The sequence below is a fragment of the Canis lupus genome, chromosome 16 (assembly GCF_003254725.2).
Source record: "Canis lupus dingo isolate Sandy chromosome 16, ASM325472v2, whole genome shotgun sequence".
Lineage (NCBI taxonomy): Eukaryota > Metazoa > Chordata > Mammalia > Carnivora > Canidae > Canis > Canis lupus.
Genome location: NC_064258.1, coordinates 1936497 through 1956088, shown reverse-complemented (window position 1 = coordinate 1956088; position 19592 = coordinate 1936497). Strand labels below are relative to the sequence as shown.

Here is a 19592-nt window from a genome sequence, read left to right as displayed (position 1 = left end):
TATATTAAAATTAAGCTCTTCATTTTCCCTCTAGATTTACCCTTCTTAACATTTCCCCTAATAAGATCACCTTTCTTTCATTGGGTTGTTTCTCTTTAACTCCCTTCAACCCCTGGGGTTTTGCCAGTATGAGAACTTTTTCAGTGAGTGTTGAATTTAGTGATATTAAAAATTTCATGTGGGCAGATTTATGAGCATCTGGATGATTATCATTTCACCTAGAACTACCATGAGACTTTGTGCTTATAAGCTCATATTTACTTACAATTATAATGTTGAGCTCTGGCTGGCTCAGTCAGTAGAGCATGTGACTCTTGATCTTGAGGTCATAGGTTTGAGCCCCACGTTGGGCGTGGAGCCTACTTTAAAAAAAAAAAAAAAGTACTTTACAGTTATATTGTTGCCATGTGATTGCCTAAAGTAGAGGATGTAATTGGTTGAGATCCCTAGGCCAAGTATGGCTCACAGATATTTTTATAACTTTTTTTAATCATGAAAGATATCAAAGTATAGCAAACACATCTACCACCAAGAATTAACACACATTAACATTTGATGTTCTACTTAAGATTTGAGTGGGTTTCATAACTGCTCTAATTCCAAAGTATCAGTGAACATAAATGATCCTGGCAGTAACTGGCAAAGGATAATGAAAATATCTGTGCATTTCTTGGTGGTACAGTCAGGGGTACTGCTAAAATGACTGTGGTCTGTCGCCCATGTTCATGACTGGAGGAATTGCTGAGCTAGAGGTTAGTGAAAACTACTTGTAGTTTTTTCCCATCTGTAATCACAGGGCCCCTGAATTCTCTTGCCTGTGGACCTGCCCGCACTGAAGTCTCACCTCCGCCTTCCCCTGGAGGGAACACTTAGGTTTTGGTTTAGCCTTTTTTTTTTTTCTTTTCTTTTTGAAAACGAAAACTATAGCTGCATGTTGGTATTTACTCCCCTCGTGCCCATAAGGAACCATGATTTTTTTTCGGTTAATGTGTATACCGAGAACTCAACTGTGTTAGCCCGTGGAGGTGGGCCGCCTGCCTTTGTGACTGCACAACGTTCCATTGTATGGATGTGCCATCATTTGGCTCTGACCCCTGGGGATGGATTTGGGGTGGGGGTGGGGGGCAGGTGTTCCAGGCTTTTGCAGTGACTAAACTGTTTACAACCCCTTGTGGATTTGGGCTGATTTATTTGGGGGCTAAAGTGCTAGAAGTGCGATTGTGGGGTCAAAGGGTAAAAGCATCTGTGACGATGTCAGACACAGCCAAGTGACCATTTGTGTCATGGAGCGTTCCCATCAGCAAGAGTTAAGTTGTTTTGAATTTTTAGTGCCAGGTCTGCCAAATTCTGGAATCCCGAGAGAAATGTGGGGAGGCCGTTCGTTCCCCCTGTACACCCATGTGCACAGTGGCCCCCTGCTACCGCAGCAACTGCTTGGGGGGGCTCCAGGCGGCTGCCCTGCCTTTTCCCATTGCGAGATGTTCAGGTCCAGCCGCTCACTCAGTTCTGATCACCTCCCAGGTCGTTTCTCTGCCTGTAGGTCCTCTCTGATCCCAGGTCCACAGAGCTGTCCGGCTCACGCCTCCAAAGTCACGTCAGAGTCCCATCAGACGTGTCACTTCCCTCTTCGGAAACTGCACTGCCCCGCTGCCCCCTCAGAAAGGAGGCCTGGCTTCCTGCACCTGCACACCCGCCCTCTGCCTCTGCATACCCCTCACCCAGCCCCATGCCTTTTGTCCCTTGTGAAACACCCTCCCCGTGCCTCTCCTGCTGTTCAGAACCTGTTCGTCCCTGAGAAAAAGTTCAAAGCCCACATCTTGTGAAGTCTTCTTGATCATTGCAGCCAGGAATGATTTCTTTCAGACCCGTTGAGCTCATATTGCAGTTTTTGTCTATGTCTTTATTTTATATTTATTTATTTATTTATTTATTTATTTATTTATTTATTTGTCGATGCCTTTAATGTAGTAAATCATGCCATGGGACATGTTCTCTAGCACCATCAGCTAAGCTAAGCCTTTTTTTTTTTAAGCTAAGCCTTTTATTTAAAAAAAAAAAGATTTTATTTATTTATTCATAAGAGAGAGAGAGAGGCAGAGATTCAGGCAGAGGGAGAAGCAGGCTCCATGCAGGGAGCCTGACGTGGGACCCGATCTGGGGTCTCCAGGATCACACCCTGGGCTGAAGGCGGCGCTAAACCACTGAGCCACCGGGCTGCCCAAGCTAAGCCTTTTAAATTACATTTTCACTTGTTTATATATGTTGCAGGGGAATATGGTAAACACCTCTGTTGGTAACAATTTTTTTTTTTTTTTTGGTAACATCTTAAACAGCAGTTCTAAAAGTTCTCTTTCCGGTGGGACACTCAGTAATACTGTTGACTGTTGTTTGTGCTAAGGGCCTTACCTGTGCAGAATGTGTGCAGAACCTAGTCATCGTGTAGAGAGAGATACATTCCTTTTTTGTGAATGAACTAAATTTGACCCATAAAAATTTATAGCTAGTTTGCTGTCTTTTCTTAATAGTTTTATTGACGTATAATTCACATACCATAAAGTTCACTTGTTTTAAATGCATAATTCAGTGATTTTTAACAAAAGCTACTGAGTTGTGCAGCCACCGCATGATCAGTTTTAGAACCTTTCCATCACCTAGGAAAGATCCCATGTACCTATTTGCAGTTATTCTCCATCCCCAACCCCAGGCAAACACCACTCTACTGCCTGTCCCTAAGTTTGCTTGTTCTGGACATTTCATGTAACAAAGGGAATCACATAATATGTGGTCTTTTGCATCTGGTTTTCACTTAACATGATGTTATTGATGGTCACCCATGCTGTACTATAGCACATATCGGTACTTCAGTTTTTATTGCCAAATTGTGTTCTTTGGTACCGTACAACATTTTGCGTAGCCATTCACCTATTACTGGACATTTGGGTTATTCCACTTTGAGGCTAATATAAAACTGTGCTATTTGTACATGGATCTTTGGGTGGACATATGTTATCTTGTTTTTTGGGTGGATACCTAGCACTAGACTTGATGGGTCATTTGGTAAGTTTATGTTAACAGAACCTGGTCTGGTAATGCCCTGAATGTTTAATGACTAGCTTTGAGTAAAGACATAAACAAGGCAATTTAAGCACCTAAGATACATTCAGGTCTTGGGAATTTGGTTTTGAATTGGTTGAGAACTAGCAGAACCTACTTTCCATGTGGCCATGTATTTCTGTTGCTTCTCTTTATAACTGGATTGAAAGGCTTTGAAAGACTTTAAATGAGTAGACAATTCAGGTAATGTCTCTAAAAGCCATCTATTAAGGTACTAATTGAAATTTTTTATGCTTCTTGTCAACTGTAATTGTTTGAACTTAATTGCGATTGTTCCTTTAGTTCTATGTAGAAATGGAATAATATGTTTTATAAGTAAGTATAAAGTTTGCAAGCCTTTAAATTCAGTAATAAAGTCATGTAGACTTATCTAAGATGGTAAGTGTCCTTTCTGGTCGGTGTACAAGTAGAATCCTGATTCTTGAATGTGCAAATTGCTGGCTTGGATTTATAAGATATTAGCCCCTGTTCTAGCATCTTTAAGATTACTTTTTTTTTTTTTTTTTTAAAGGTTGGGGGGTACAGAGGGAGAGAATCTTAAGCAAGTTCCATGCCCAGCAAGGAGCCCAGACATGGGACTCAATCTTAGGATCCTGAGATCAGGACCTGAGCCAAATAAGTATTAGAGACTTAACAGACTAAACCACCTAGGCACCCCAAGATTTCTTCTTGATTAAAAAGGTTAAAATTATGAGATGCCTGGGTGGCTCAGTGGTTGGGCATCTGCCTTCAGCTCGGGGTGTGAACCTAGGGTTCTGGGACTGAGTCCCACATTGGGCTCCCTGCATGGAGCTTGCTTTTCCTTCTGCTTGTGTCTCTGCCTCTTTCTGTGTCTCTTATAAATAAATAAAATCTTTAAAAAAAAAAGTTAAAATTTTAAATAATTAACATTCACTAATTAATGAATATTCAAATAACATGGTTTTAAATAGATTACAAGGTGCATGTGTAAATAAATGACCATTTCATGAATTTCCTAGCTCTTCCTTGGACTTTTAGTTTGCAGTCATTTGGCCTTGGACATTTTCACATCATGAAGTTGTGGCTCGTTGTTTTGCGTGGTTCCTTTGGAAGCCAAGGTTGTAAGCTCTTGGTAGCATGCTTAAGGAAGTGGAGTAAGAAATCTCCACCTCTCTAAAGAAGCAGTGTGGGATAGGGTGATGGGAAGAACGTGGCTTTGGACTCTGAACACTTGGGTCCGAGTCCTTGCTACTTATTTGCAGTGACTTTGGACAGATTACTTAATATCTTTGAGCTTAACTTTACTCATCTGTAAGAGATGGTACCATGCAGAGAATATAGTTACTGTAAGGATTAAATGAGAGTATTAGAGCTCCTGTTGGCAGAGAGTCTAGCATCATAGGCTGCAGTAAATATCAGGTCCTTCCCTTACACAGTTTATAGCCACACTGGGGTGCTCATGGGTGTGGTAGGGTGTACACCAAGGTCACTGGAGTTAAATTCACTTAACAGAATGAATGGCTGTATGTTGTTGTTGTTGATGTTGTTTTTAAGATTTTTTACTTATTTACTCCTGAGAGACACACAAGAGAGAGGGAGGCAGAGACGCAGGTAGAGGGAGAAGCAGGCTCCATGCAGGGAGCCTGACGTGGGACTCGATCCCGGGTCTCCAGGATCACACCCTGGGCCGAAGACGGCGCTAAAGCGCTAAACCGCTGAGCCACCTGGGCTGCCCTGTGTTTGTTTTAGAAAGTAACCCAGGGGAAAAAAAAAAAAAGTAACCCTGGCAGCAGTGTGAAGGGTGCATCGGAGCGGGCAGGACTGGTGGCAACAAGGCCAGTGAAGAGAGTCGTGTCTGTGACCCAGGTGGGATGATAGCTCTTGGACTGGAGTTACGATGGGTACAGAGAGCTGTGCAGATTCGGGAGCTACCAGGGGGGCGTTGATGGAATGGATTTCACAACAGGGTGAGGAGAGGAGTCAGAGCCACAAAATACAGAGGGGGCTGGTTGGGTTGAATGTAGGGAGGGCAGTGAGGAGGCCCAGCAGGGGCCCTAATGTCAAGTGTCCACAGAGGGCCTGGAGAGGAGGGCGGAGTGTCCATGATGGAGAAGGTGGGAGCACAGGCTATTAGGGAGGCAGGCGGTGCTTTCATTACCACAGGGCTTTGAGTTGGGCACCTGAAGCTCTTGTTAACTGAGATGGGAAGAAAGGCAGAGAGGGAGGCCTTCCGTTTTGGGGACATTATGATTCGGGGAAGGAAAGGAGGACGGGGAGCTGGGTGGAGCTGTGGGTGTGCAGAGGGTTGTGTGGGCAGAGTAGATGCGCCACACCATCCTGCTTGGGGCGGCCTCCTGGAATCATTAGAGTGAAAGTGTAGACGTGTATTGTTTCAGTCTCCAACAGAATGGCCTGCAGAGTTCACAGCCAGGAGCTGTAGTCTTCTTGCAGGGCACTTGTACCTCGGCTGTACCCTTCAGGCGGGTGGGCTGATTCAGCCTCTGGTCCAGGTACTGTCTACATCTGAAACTTCAGTGGAAGTTAAGAATTTCTAAAAAGAAAAATTTAAGAATTTCTCAGCTTAGCAACTTTGTGATCTCAGTTCTGAATGGCACTGAGTACCCTTTAACCCGCCGAATTGTGTTATGTATCGTTTTCTTATGTATCATGTATAGGCTGGCTCTCCATAGAACATCACAGAGCTCTCCATAGAACACCACAGCGGCGTGTCCAGGCATGCGCTGCAGTGAGCTACATACTCCTGCAGTGAGCACCTGTGAACCCACATCCTACCTTCCTGAATACACTGTTTCCAGTATTGCGCCCCACTCCACCTGGAAGCTCCCCATGTGCTGCTTCCCAGTCTTTGAAAGTCCCTGTACGATCTTGAATTGCCCTTCCCTCCCAGCCTCTTGCTTTTCTATTTTTGTTTTGTGTATTGTGTAGGTTTGTTTAGATTGCTGTTAGCTTTTTATTATTCCATAGTAATAGTAGTCCTATTATCCAAATAGGAACTACAATGTACATATCTGTCACTCATCTTTTTTCCTGCAGTATTTTAGAGTAAACCCCAGCCATCATACCATTTCATGCAGGAGAGAACATATCTCTAACAAGTATGGTATTTGTTGTTGTTTTTAAACAGAAGCACTATGGTGGCCCATGCCTTAGCCAGATAACGTGCCTTCTCTCCTCCCATAGAAGTACTCTTTAAAAAAAAAATCAATATTATATATAAAACATGATCATACCCAGATGTATTTTCTGTCACCTTTTCCACACAAGTGTCTTTCTCAAATTGATCCATGCTGAGGTATGTAGATGCAGTTGACTCAAGGTGTGTGTAATCTGTCGTGGGACTGAGCCTCCTACAGTTTATCTGTGACCTCTCCCATTAGTGGACATGTAGGTCGTTTCCAGGTTTGGTTTTGGCTGTTGCTCACATAAACCATACAGTGAATGCATATGTGTTGCTGTGCATTCGCAAGAGTTACCCTAGGTGTAAATCATTGGTGGCCAGTTCGTTGTCTTCTGTGCCACCCTGCAAATCAGAGCCCAGGGGTTGTTCATTCTTTTAACCAAGTGTCAGAAAATAAGTAATTCCTATATTGGGTAAGACCCAATATAGGATCATTTCGGATGTAATCAGATTTAAAATGTTACCCACCTAGGAAAGCTAAATTGAGTCTTGTTTTTTTTTATTTCTTCAGTTTCCTTTGGGAAACCTTTCTGGTTCTGCGCAGTGCCCTCTTCTGGTCTAGGAACAGTCCCCTCTGTTTCAGTCAAAATTGTCTCCCAGTGGCAGGGAATGCTCCCGAGGGGGTTAATCCAACCACACTGGGATCTCATTCACCTGGATGTGCCCAGTGACAGAGGATCTACATCTAAATCCTTCAGTCCCACAGCTCTCTGTTTTTAAGCACGTGCAGAAAAAAATCCACTGTCTGGGCTGCCAGCCGTGTTGGGCCCCCAGTCCTGCCTGGCTCACCTACCCGGCTCCACCATCTCTCGACAGAATGGTGCACATCGCAGCTGAAAGGTAACATCCTTCAGAGACGTGGCGGCTCTTCCGATGTGTGTATGACGGCCTGGGCAAGTTTCTTTTTTTTTTTTTCTTTCTGGGCAAGTTTCTCAAAGTGAACACGAAGATTTTAATCACTTGATTTGCATGATTTTGTGGGGTTTTCTGGGTCATGAGGATAGTGGATCACCTCAGATCACTTACAGGAAGAGCTTGTTTTGTTTTTTAACAGTGAATTTTAATTGTGTTTTCACTAGCTTTAATAGAGCCTTTATTTTTAGAAGAAACTAACTTTTTAAGTCAATGGTGCTTTTATCTTTTTAGATTTTCAGAAGCCATCAGCCTAAATGAAGCACTGTAGGTAGTCTTTTTTTAAAAAAAAAAAAAAACTTTGCTTCTTGTGTTCCTGGTACAACTCTGATTTATCTTGCTTTAGCACTCAGCGTTGGCTTCTACAGCAGCATCTGCTGGATGTGTTTGGTCTGACAGTAAACAGGACTTTACTCGTATGCAAAAGTGGTATCTGGACTTTTGGAGTCGTTGAGGTGAAACTGAGGAGGGGCTATGATTCTCTTGTTGCTTTATTTATTTATTTTTGTTTTTATCTATTTGTTCATGAGCCACAGAGGGAGAGAGAGAGGCAGAGACACAGGCCGAGGGAGAAGCAGGCTTCATGCAGGGGGCTCGACTTGGGACTTGATCCTGGGTCTCGAAGATCACGCCCTGGGCCAAAGGCGGCGCTAAACCGCTGAGCCACCTGGGCTGCCCCTCTTGTTACTTTAAAACATGCGGGTTTCTCCTCTTGTGTGGAGAGGTAGTTATGTTCCTTAAAGGTCTTAAGAATTTATATTCCTGTGTGTTCTACGGTGAGGAATTGCGAAGGGGAATAATACATTAGGAGAATACAAACTGTTAGATGTGTAGTAAAAAAAAAAAATGCTTGGCCCCATAGGCCAGTTGGAAGGCCGTGGCCGAGTCTTACAAAGGGGAGGCCATCCTCCTTCCTACAACTAGAGGCTTCGGTCCCCTTTGTGTCTCCCAGTCACGGTCACATCCCAGTAGCAAGCCCTCAGGCCATCTTTCCGTCTCTGACCAAGCACTCCTGGAGCTGCATTGCCTGCCTTCTCTGCCAAAACCTTACCCTCTCCCCTCACCTCCTCCCCCACCTTACTTCTTCACCAAGCTCCCTGGAGTCCTGCCCTGGGAATACGAAGCTCCTCTGTAGCCTGTCTCCATTCCTTAAACGTCCCGCTCATCCTCAGATGGTAAGCCTCCTGGAAGCCAAGCTGTGGCCGTTTATATTCTCCCACATTCCACAAGCCCTGTGAGGTTTAGAGCTGCAGTCAGACTGACTCTCCGGGGGCGTGCGCGGCCAGTTCTCCTCCCCGTGGTGGGCACCTGCTCACCGCGGACGCCAGAAGCTCATCGGAGAGCCAGGCGCCAGCTCAGTTCCTCAGCACCCACCACCTCAGGTGATTCCCCACCCATGTGGACGTTGCTCCCTGTGCCTTGACTGACACTTCCTCGAACGCCATTCTGTTCTGTCCTCCTCAGGCCTGGCCCCGCAGCCTAGGCCTTCCTGCTCAGACCGCGCTATTTCCCTGGTCAGTGATCCGACCTCCCGCTGCCAACCACAGCCTTCTGCCCTCCTGACCCTGGCTCTCTCTCTCTTTCTCAGACCTCACAACCCCCTTCCAGCGTTCTTCACTCCTTTGTGGCCAAAAAAGTCTGCATTTCTGTACCTCCCAGTCCATTCCCGTTTGATTTCTATCCTTAAAACCACAGTGAGACTTTCCTTACTGAGGTGTCACTAGTGACTTAAAACTAAAGCCAGAAGCTGCATTTCAGATTATCGTCGTGATGATGAAAATAAGAGCTAGCATTGATTCACTATGTTGCCTCATTATTCCTGACCCCCGTGAGATACGTCAAGTGATTTACCCAAGGTCACACAAGAAGTAAAGAGCAGAGCTTTTTCTATGACCATGATGAGGCCCCGCCGACCATGGCCCTCTTTTCTGTGGCCTCCAGGATAGGGGTCCTCTCGTTGGGGCTGTAACTTTGCAGATACAGACTCTGGTTCCCCGTCTTCTAGTCAGTTTGCCAATGTTCTCAGGAATCAGTTTGAGCCCATCTCTCTGTATAATTTCTCTGACTGGTTCCCAAAGATCCTGGTGGTGCCTGTCAGAGATGATCTCTCCACAACCCAGCTTCCTAGGATGACTCACAAGCTCCTTAGATCCACTGTGTCCAAAAGTAAACTATCTCCCACAATCTGTGCCTCCTCTCCTGTGTGTTCTCACCTGGTAGATGGTTCCATAGTCCATTTATCAGGCAGACACCTATAGGCATTTATTGTGCACACTCAAGTCAGCAGGAGAGAAGTTCTCAGAAGGCTGCTTGTTGCAGTATCACTTATAACTGTTAAGAAATAAGCACCTAGAAGCCCTTTAACAGGGGACTAGTTTGAACAATAGCATTTTAGCTCACAAAAACAAGGATGTGTTATTTTATCAAGTGAAGTGTGAGGTATATTTCATTATTAAAGAAAAAATTGTAAAACTGGTTGATCCAAGAATGTTAGGAATAAGTAGGGATTGGTGCAGAATTATCTTATTAAAAAAAGAAAAAGAAAAGCTCTGTTGTTCCTTGAAAACATAGTTTTGTGGGTTTTTTGTTTAGTTTTGTTTTTTTAAAACTCTGTCCTGAGATAGGTTCGGGGAAAAAAATACTCTTGTGGCCAAGTCAGCCTGAGTGGGAAAGGCTTTAAATTGTTACTGTGATGGCGATTCATAAGGTATATCCACTTAGTAAGGCCTCTGAAGTCTTGTAGTAAACAAAATGATTTAAAATACTTCACTAAAGCTAGCATTTCCCATAACCTTTCTATTCAGTTGATGCTCTGATGAGTGTTCAGTGGAAGGCTGTTGTAAGTGCTCATTTTTCTTAGAAGCCCTTTTATTACTAATAAGACTCTGAATTACTAATATCAAAGAAGATGTATTTTTCAAGATTCTTGGAGGTCGTTTATTTAGTCAGTGAAGGAGTCTTGTGCACCGTTACTCTTGAGAAATAGGCTGTTTGGTTAGTTCACAGTTTGAACTGTTAGAAGGCTTGTTTTTTTGTTTTTTTAGAAAGCTTGTTTATTATGGATTCTTTTAACTTTTCATAACCCTTTGGAACAACACAGTCTCTGAGAGAAGTCCTTAAATATACAACCTCCCTGTTCCTATGTGACCTGTTTACCTCGTGTTCCATTCCACTATCTTTATTTTCCGAGGCAGAGATGAAAGTGAAGTAGAATTATATGTGTGCACATGGTGTGATTGTTGAGGCTTCACTAGGTCCAGCCGGCATTGCTGTTGGTTTCTGCCCGTGATTGGTGGCATTTTGTGCCCTGGTTTCCTGTACAAACCTGCAGAATCTGTGTCTGAAAACTTGAGTGTTAACTCCTGGGTGTCAGTGACCACAGATGGTACACCTTGTCGTGTCAAAGGTCTACTGTACCAGAGTACTTTTGAAAACTACATAATTTCCTAAGTATGTATTTTGTTTAGTTTTGTCCATTGTTTTTGATAGCCATTGGCTTTTTGGGCCTCCAGAGTTTTTTGGCTACATGATATGATTTATTGGGGAAATATTTTACCCCTTACCTAAAAACCATTCACAACTGATTTTTTGTGAAGTCTGCTTAAGGCTATCCACGGTTTTGATGGCCTGGTCATGAGACAGATGCTTCATACTTTGTAAAGTGGTATATTTCTAAAGTTGCAACATTGACAGATAAGCCTATCTTTTCTGATAATCTGTGTTGTATGTTATCACTCCAAGCAATCTTACAGAGAGCTGCCAGGTCTGGCCCTCTTGCAGCGTCTGAGCCCAATGGCAGCAGGAGGGCCAGCCAGGCCCTGTGCCCTTGCGTGTAACACTCTGACAGTGCTTATTGCAGTGCTCCCTGTTGGGTGGGTGCCAGTTCTGTAGGGGCTTTGTCACAGCTCACTCCCCTGCCTGCTCCTGTTTCCCCCATCACACAGATGCCTCATTCCTAAGAAGCATCTCCCACCCAAACTCTGTCCCCCCATCTGCTCCAGAGAGGTCACCCAGATACCAGCAGGTCAGCTGTTTGCTGTCAGCATGTCCTCTGACCTTTAAAACGTTTTTCTGATATGCTCACTTGTTTCCTTTTAGACTTAGTTTCGGATTTCTTTGCTGTAATATTAGTAATAAGTGTTTAAGTACGTAGGCGGGAGGCTCCCTAGGGGATATTGAAAATACAAGGTAAAAATAACCTCCTTAAACTTCTGGGTTAAATACAGGGCGCCTGGGTGGTTCAGTGTGGTTAAGCATCCGACTCTTGATTTTTGGCTCCAGTCCTGATCTCAGAGTTGTGGGATGGAACCCCGTGTCTGGGCTCCATGCTGGGTGTGGAGCCTGCTTAGATTCTCTCTCTGCTTTGCCCTCTGTTTCTCCGCTGCACACATGTGCAAATTCTCTCTCTCTCTCAAAAATAAACAAACTTCTGAGTTAAATAGATGAAGACGTGAATTTTTGAGAACCTCAGATCAACCATGCATGAATTTTGGGCACTCGGTGGGGACAATTAGAAAACTGGAATCAGTAGTTTGAAATAGAATATTTTGCTTATTTTCCAGCATATTCTGCATATAAACTGAAGTGTGCTTTGGCACAAAATTACATGTGTAGAATTAGACATAAAGCATGTATGACAAGTAAAACTTGACATTTTAGCATGAAAAGGTTGTATATTTGATCTTACAGAGTATCAGCAAGTCTTGGTGTAGAGTAAGACTCATTGGAACCAAATGTAGTAGAGGAAGAGCATATAAAGAACATTTGGAAGAAAGAGCATATAAAGAACATTCGGATGCTGAGCTAGAAGAGTAGAGGTGTTCTAGAGAAAAATTACACTGACCGTTTTATTTAGTGTGTTTTAACTTTGCCAGAGGATAAGTGGTATCCTGACTTTATCCTTTGTGCTGTTTAGTGGTTTTCTTAGTTTAAAAAATCTCAGACATTTTTAAAAAGTTGGCTTCCTTAAATTTTAAAATATTGTAATGGACTTAATATTGATGCAGCTAGGAATGATTTATTAGCTCTTTCAATCTATTGGCTGTTTTAATTAGAGCCGTTTGGGTTTCTAAGATTAATAAATAGAAAACTGGTGACTGTGAATCTGGGTTTTTCTTTTGGCTCTTTTAGTCTTTCCCTGGGTTTTGTTCTGTTTCTTTTTGTTTTGTTTTTTGCTTTTGGGGTTTTTTGTTTTGTTTTGTTTTGTTTTTTAAACCTTCTTTATTTTAAACTTTAAAATTTAATCCAATATTGTTAAGATATAGTGTTAGGTTAGCTTCAGGTGTAAATATAGTGATTCAACAATTCTATACTTTAGTCACTGCTCATAATGATAAGTGTACATTGTAAAATCCCATCACCTATCCCACCCATCTCCCCTCTGGTTACTATCATTTTGTTCTCTGTAGTTAAGTCTGTTTCTTGATTTGCCTCTCTCTCCTTTGCTTGTTTTGTTTCTTAAATTCCACTTATGAATGATATCATATGGTATTTGTCTCTCTCTGGGGTATTTTGCTTAGTGTCATGCACTCTAGCTCCATCCATGTTGTTGCAAATGGTAAGACTTTATTCTTTTTTATGGCTGAGTAATATTACATTATGCATATATATTTCACATCTACTTTATCCATTCAGTTGTTGGACAGTTGAACTGCTTCATAATTTGGCTATTGTAAATAAGGCTGCATTAATCAGAAGAGTGCATGCATCCCTTTCAATTAGGATTTTTGCATTTTTGGGTAAATATTCGGTAGTGCCATTACTGGATTATAGAGTAGTTCTTTTTTTTTTTATTTTTTGAGGACCCTCAATACTGTTTTCCAGAGTGGCTGTACTAGTTTGCATTCCCACCAACAGGGTTCCTTTTTCTCTACATCCTTGCCAACACCTGTTGTTTCTTCTGTTTTTGATTTTAGCCATTCCGATAGGTGTGAGATAATATCTCACTGTAGTTTTGATTTGTATTTCTCTAATGATGAATGACGTTGAACATCTTTCCATACATCTGTTTGCCACCTGGATGTCTTCTTTGAGGAAATATTTCTTCATGTCTTCTGCCCCATTTTTTAATTGGATTATTGGGGGGGGTTGGTGTTGAGTTGTATCAATTCTTCATATATTTTGGATACTAATCCTTTATTGGATATGCCATTTGCAAATATCTTCTTCCATTCAATAGATTGCCCTTCAATTTTGTTGATTGTTTTCTTTGCATGTGGAGGAAGCTTTTTGTTTTTATGTTCCAATCATTTATTTTTGCTTTTATTTCCCTTGTCTCAGGAGACAAGGGAAAGGTGTTGTGATGGCTGAGGTCAGAGAAATGACTGCTTGTGCTCTCTTCTAGGATTTTTATGGTTTTAGCTCTCATATTTAGGTCTTTCATCCATTTTGAGTTTATTTTTGTGTATGCTGTAAGACAGCTGTCTAGTTTCACTTTTTTGCATGTAGCTGTCCTGTTTTCCCAACATCATTTGTTGAAGAAACTTTTTCCCATTGCATATCCTCGCCTCTTTTGTCAAAGATTAATTGACCATATAATTGTGGGTTTATTTCTGGGTTTTTGATTCTTGTCTACTGATCTGTTTTTGTGCCAGTACAAAATGCTATTTTGATCACTGTGTATAACTTTGTAATATAACTCGAACTCTGAAATTGTGATACCTCTAGTTTTGTTTTTCTTTTTCACGACTATTTTGGCTGTTTGGGGTCTTTTGTGGTTCCATACAAATTTTAGGATTGTTTAGGTTTTGTGAAAAATGCATTGGTATTCTGATAGAGAGTACTTTAAATCTGTAGATAGCTTGGGTAGAATAGATATTTTAACAATATTTGTTCTTTCAATCCATGAGCCTGAGATGTCTTTCCATTTGTGTCATCATCAGTTTCTTTCATCAGTGTTTTATGGTGTTCAGAGTCCAGATCTTTCACCTCTTTGGTTAAATCTATTCCTAAGTATTTGTAATATTTTTGGTGCAGTTGTAAATGGGATTGTTTTCTTAATTTCTCTTTCTGCTCCTTCATTATTAGCATATAGACATGCAATAGATTCCTACATATTGATTTGCTGAATTTACTGAATTCATTTATCAGTTCTAGTGGTGGAGTTTTTAGGATTTTCTACATATAGTATCACGTCATCTGCAAATAGTAAGAGTTTTACTTCTACCTTTCCGATTTGAGTCTTTTTTTCTTTTTCTTGTCTGATATTGTGACTAGGACTTCCAGTACTATGTTGAATAAAAGGTGGGCATCTTTGTCTTGTTCCTGACCAAAGGGGAAAGCCTCTTAGTTTTTCCCGCACTGATGATGATGTTAGCAGTGGGTTTCTCATAGATGGTCTTTTTCATATTGAGGTATGTTTCCTCCAGACCTACTTTGTTGAGGTTTTTTTTTTTATTATGAATGTATGTTGTACTTTGTCAAATGCTTTTTCTGCATCTATTGAAATGATAACGTGGTTTTTATCTTTTCTCATTGATGTGTGTATCATGTTGATTGATTTGCAAATCCTGAAATGAGTTTCCTTATTTATTGACACCTTACAAATGAAAGAACCTAAAATTCAGACTAGAATATTAGGAAATACTGGCTTTTGAGAATCCAGAGGTCTGTCTGCTTGTGGTCCTGCCACTTTCCAGCATTTTAATTCTGGTTAGGTTTGATTACTTCTCTGAATAAGTTTTTTTCTAATCTATAAAAAGAAGGACCAGAACTATCTTTAAGGTTACCTCTAGTCCTCTTGTCATCGGCTCTAAGCAAATATTTTTGGTACATAAATTTTTCAGTTTACAAGTATGTCACATACCAGAAGTTAATGGGTTAGCTTTTAAGAAGTTGCTTTATTCCACAACAGTAGTGCTATGTCTGTTTTGATTGACTATTAATAATACATAAGATAGTGCCTATGATAGTGCCTAGCATGTGGTAGTTCCTACTAAATATTTGTTAAATAAAATATTAATGATCACTGAATTTCTATAACTCTTAGAAGTCTGTTTAAACACCATGTTAAAATACATATACATTGCAGTGACCAGAATAATACACATTACTAAATGAAACAGCAAGAAATAAATTTTAGCCTAAAACTTGATGGGATGAGCACTGGGTGTTATTCTATATGTTGACAAATTGAACACCAATAAAAAATAAATTTATTTAAAAACATTTAGCCTAAAATCTAGTGTTTGAAGGAAAAAGTTTAGAAAAAACAAGATCAAATTTAATGGAGATTCTAAAGAGGGACTTGGGGGTAAGTTCAGATGCTTTATAATAGTGATGTTTCATTATTTCTAAATCCTGTAAAAAACATCCAGCTTTTGAATTCCTCAATTTATTATTTCATTTATTCATACAAAACACTGACCTATATGCACCAGGCTCTGAGTGAGATTTTCAGGATACTGTGGTGAGCAAAAGAGATGGTCTCTGTGCCATGAATCCTTCTCACCAGAGAAGGGAGACCCAGGCTTGGAATTACCAGGAATAAGAGTTAAGAAGGAGAAGTCCCATGAAGGGGGCAAGCCTCATCTGGGACTTCCTGGTAAGCCTGCCCCAAATGGACGTGGGTAGAGAATGAGCACAGGGGCTCACTGGCCCATGCAACAGATGCAGAGATTCTCAGGAGTGAGAAGGGGACTGGCATGGCCTGGAAAGGAGGGAAAAGCCTGCGTGGCTGTGCCCGGGGGCCAAAGGGGAGAGTTTTGTAAGAGGCACATGAAGAGATAGAAAGATCTTGTAGAGAGTGAGTGGTTTGAGCAGCTGCAGCCCACAGGGCCCCAGGCAGGGCTGGCTCCTGGGGGCCCGGGCTGTAGCCCTTGCTCAGGTGTGAGAGGGGCTGCAGCTTTTGTGGGTAACTGTGTTGGTGGTGGGCCGTGGTATTAAAATTGCTAATCTCGTATAGAACAACTCTAGTAAATTATTTCAAGTTTTCCTAAAGAGAAGATCTGGGGGTGCTTTGTTCAGGATTTCCCTGCCTCAGACACCAGCTTGACTCCCCGACACCTAATCAGATTTATAGTTTTAGACTCAACTGCTGTGTGAAGCCTTGAGAGGGTGAGTCAAAGGGAGGGGCGCTCTGGGAGTGTAGACTGCTCAAATGGCATCCCTGTGTGCAACAACGATGATGATGATGATGATGATGATGATGATGATGTCGTTGTTGTCATCCACTGGGAGAGGAAGAGGAGGTAGTGAGTGGATGTGACATGACCCCAAAGGTTAAAATGAGTAGCACTGGAATGCGAAAGAATAGGAATGAGGCATTAGAATTATTCCCAAGTTTCTGACACGTGGATACATGGAGCTGCCCCTTACGGAGCTGGGCAACACTGGTGAGCGGTAGAGCTGGGGATGGTCCCTGAGTTCAGCCAGAGACCTGCCGGAGGAGATGTGAAGTGGACACTTGGGTGTAGAGCTGGGTCTGGGCCTCAGAGGAGCTGTCTGGGCTGGTGATAAACTTCATTCTGTGAGTCACTGGCATGTAGAGGTTTGAAGAAAGAAGGTTGAATTGGCCCCATAGTAATCCATTTACTTGAAGTTACTATGATGGTGCCCAGTGGACACGGTATGGGGAGGAGAAGGTAAAAATGGGAGGAGTAGAAAGTTTTTCTCAGTTGCTGCTAGGAATTAAAAGAGCATCTCGATGGGTATGAGGTGCCTGGCTTATCTAAGATAGAATTAACTGAACTGTGTGTGAGTCTAGGGAATGTAAGTGATAATTTCTTTCCCCTTAGGGGAAAATTAAGTGTTAGGAAGGCGTGTAGTTTTAAAGAGGTAATAGTACCAGGTGGTACTACCATCCCGACCACACTATCAGGTGGGGTGCTGGTGCTGGCTGGGTTTTCCTACTTTTTAGGTATTTGTGCTTCTCTTTTTGGGAGTTTCCTTTGGGTTTTGATACCTTCAGAAGGCAAAGAAAGGCAACAGTATTAGTTGTGCTTCTACAGAGTTCCACACAGCTTTTCTTGTGAGCACTTTTCTTATGAATTCGTATGATTCCAAACTAAATCTCTAAGCATATTTGTGTACGTAGATCATATGATTTTGTATGCACAGAGAAAGAGAAGTGTTCTGTAGATGAGTGTGGTGCCAACTAAAGCCTGTAGACTGAATGTTTCTATCTATGCGGCAGGTACCCTCTTACCCACCCTGGGATGTCAAGAAAGAATTCATTAATTCACTTTATTTCTTCTTCAGGTCTGCCTGCAATGAGATTTCATTCTCTGCATTTAAAGGACATCCTTTCTGAGCTGCTGTGAATAAATTTGGAATGATACTGTATATTTTCATCTAATGGAGAATTAGCTGTACTTTGCATAAGGATTGCTACACTGGACGACTTCAGAATATTACTCACAATGTCCTCGAACCGGAGTCAGAATCCTCATGGACTGAAGCAGATCGGCCTCGACCAGATATGGGACGACCTCAGAGCTGGAATCCAGCAAGTATATACCAGACAAAGTATGGCGAAATCCAGATACATGGAACTCTACACGTATCCTACTGCTTGAGCTGCAATTAATTTGCTTAGAATTTTTATTATTTCCTATAGTGTGATCTATGAATTGCTAGAAATTTTACATCGTGTTTTCCTCTTTCCAGTTCATTCTGAGACACAATCGGAGTTCTTTTTTAACTTTAAAAATTAACTCACTCTTTAAGTTTTTTGACCAGAGGTGAAATTGGCTAGTTGGTTAGTCTTGAGCAATGCTGTTTGGTAGGAGTTATTCGCTACATATGGCTGTTCACATTTGTAGTCACTAAAATTAACAGTTCCTAAGTCATGCTATCTGTATTTCAAGTGCTTGTAGGTGGCGAACTACTTTTGTCATTGCAGAAAGTTCTGTTTTGCAGAAAGTTCTGTTGGACTGTGCTGGTTAAAGCAAGGGAGCCTGGGTCTCTGTATTGTCTGCAGCCACCTTCATGCTTTGGGGGCTGAGCAGAGTCGTTGCATCAGAAATGGTCTGGTTCACAAAGTCAGAAATACCTGCTGTCTGGCCCTTGATGGGAGCAGTTTGCTGACCTTCCTCTAAAGGGTTACCACATAGAGCAAAAAGTCTTAACTTTTATGACCTTGTTTTACAAATATGGTAGTAAAGCATTTCACTCACGCATTATGTGGTGCATAGTGTATGCAAGGGGCTGCCTGAATGCTGCAGATGTCACGAGGGTGTAAAAGATGTAGCTCCTGGTCTCTATTACCTACTTGTGATATACTTTTTAACTTGCGGAGTTTCTTGATTCCAATCAAATAAAAGAAGATAAAATTTACGCTAACTCAGTAGAGAGCAGATTGTTACTGGTTCTAGTAGTTTATAAAGTTGTTAGTTCAGTGGAGACTCACGTGTAAATTTTTAGTATGTATCAGTAATTGTCAAACTTGGTTTTGTGATATTCCAATATACCATCAGCCGTGCTGATATTTTAGAATCTTTTCCCCAAAATTAACATTAAATAGATATGAAGCTACATGTCTAGCTCAGAATTAACTTAAAGCTAATTAGAGTACACATTCATACAGGCACATACATTTACAAACCGCTTAATTGAGATACACCTCACATACTACAGAATTCACCCTATTGTGTATGTGTGTCCCTACGTGGGTGTGAAAAAATTCACCCTTCTTTAATACAGTGTTTTTAGTGTATTCCCAAAGCTCTGCAGCCATTGACATTGTCTAATTGTGGACTATTTCCATCGCCCCCAGAGGAAGACTTTACCCATCCGCAGTCACTTTCCATTCTCCCTCCCCTGGGTCTTGGCAACCACTAATCTACTTTCTGCCTTGATGCATTTGCCTATTCTGGACCTTTCTGATGGATTGCACAGTATGTAGCCTTTTTAGACTGGCTTTTTTTACTCAGCACAGTGTTTTCAGGTTCCATCCTTGTTGTATTGTGTGTCAGCATGTCATTCCTTTCTACTGCGGCATCGGGTGGGTAGATGCTGCATTCTGTTTATCCACTCGTCAGTCATGGGCCATCTGGGGTGTTTCCACTCTCTGGCTCTTCCTGAACGATGCTGTTAGAAATAGTATAGGTGAATTTTTGTGTAGACAAGTGTTTTCAGTTACCTTGGGTAGATGGCTAGGAGTGGGATTGCTAGATCATAAGATACAGAAAACCTTCAAGAATAGAATCTCTGACAAATGAGAGGACATGACTCCACTCAAGAGGGCTGTGACTTGCTTTTAAGTGCACGGCTTTTGTTTTTTTAATCTTGTAAGTAATACAGCTGAAGATGATTCCAGTGGTGAGACAAGGCACTTGGCTGGATTTCTGGTGTGCAGAAAAATCAGGGAAGCCCCGATGGAGACCATGGACATGTACCTGCTGATTTGTCTCTGGAGAATTTCTTAATATGTCATTTTTGGCTGAATCAGATTGGTCCTTTGTCCAAG

General features: G+C 41.8%; 1 protein-coding gene across 8 annotated transcripts in view; it reads left to right on the top strand.

Moving 5' to 3' along the window:
• CUL1 (cullin 1) overlaps positions 1–19592 on the top strand; it is a 93297-nt gene that overhangs the window by 18705 nt on the left and 55000 nt on the right. For all 8 annotated transcript variants that reach the window (XM_035699739.2, XM_025434023.3, XM_035699737.2 and 5 more), the window contains one exon: positions 17384–17684. In XM_035699739.2, coding sequence (XP_035555632.1) covers positions 17545–17684 — 140 coding nt within the window. In that variant the 5' untranslated portion in view covers positions 17384–17544. The remainder of the gene's footprint in view (positions 1–17383; positions 17685–19592) is intronic.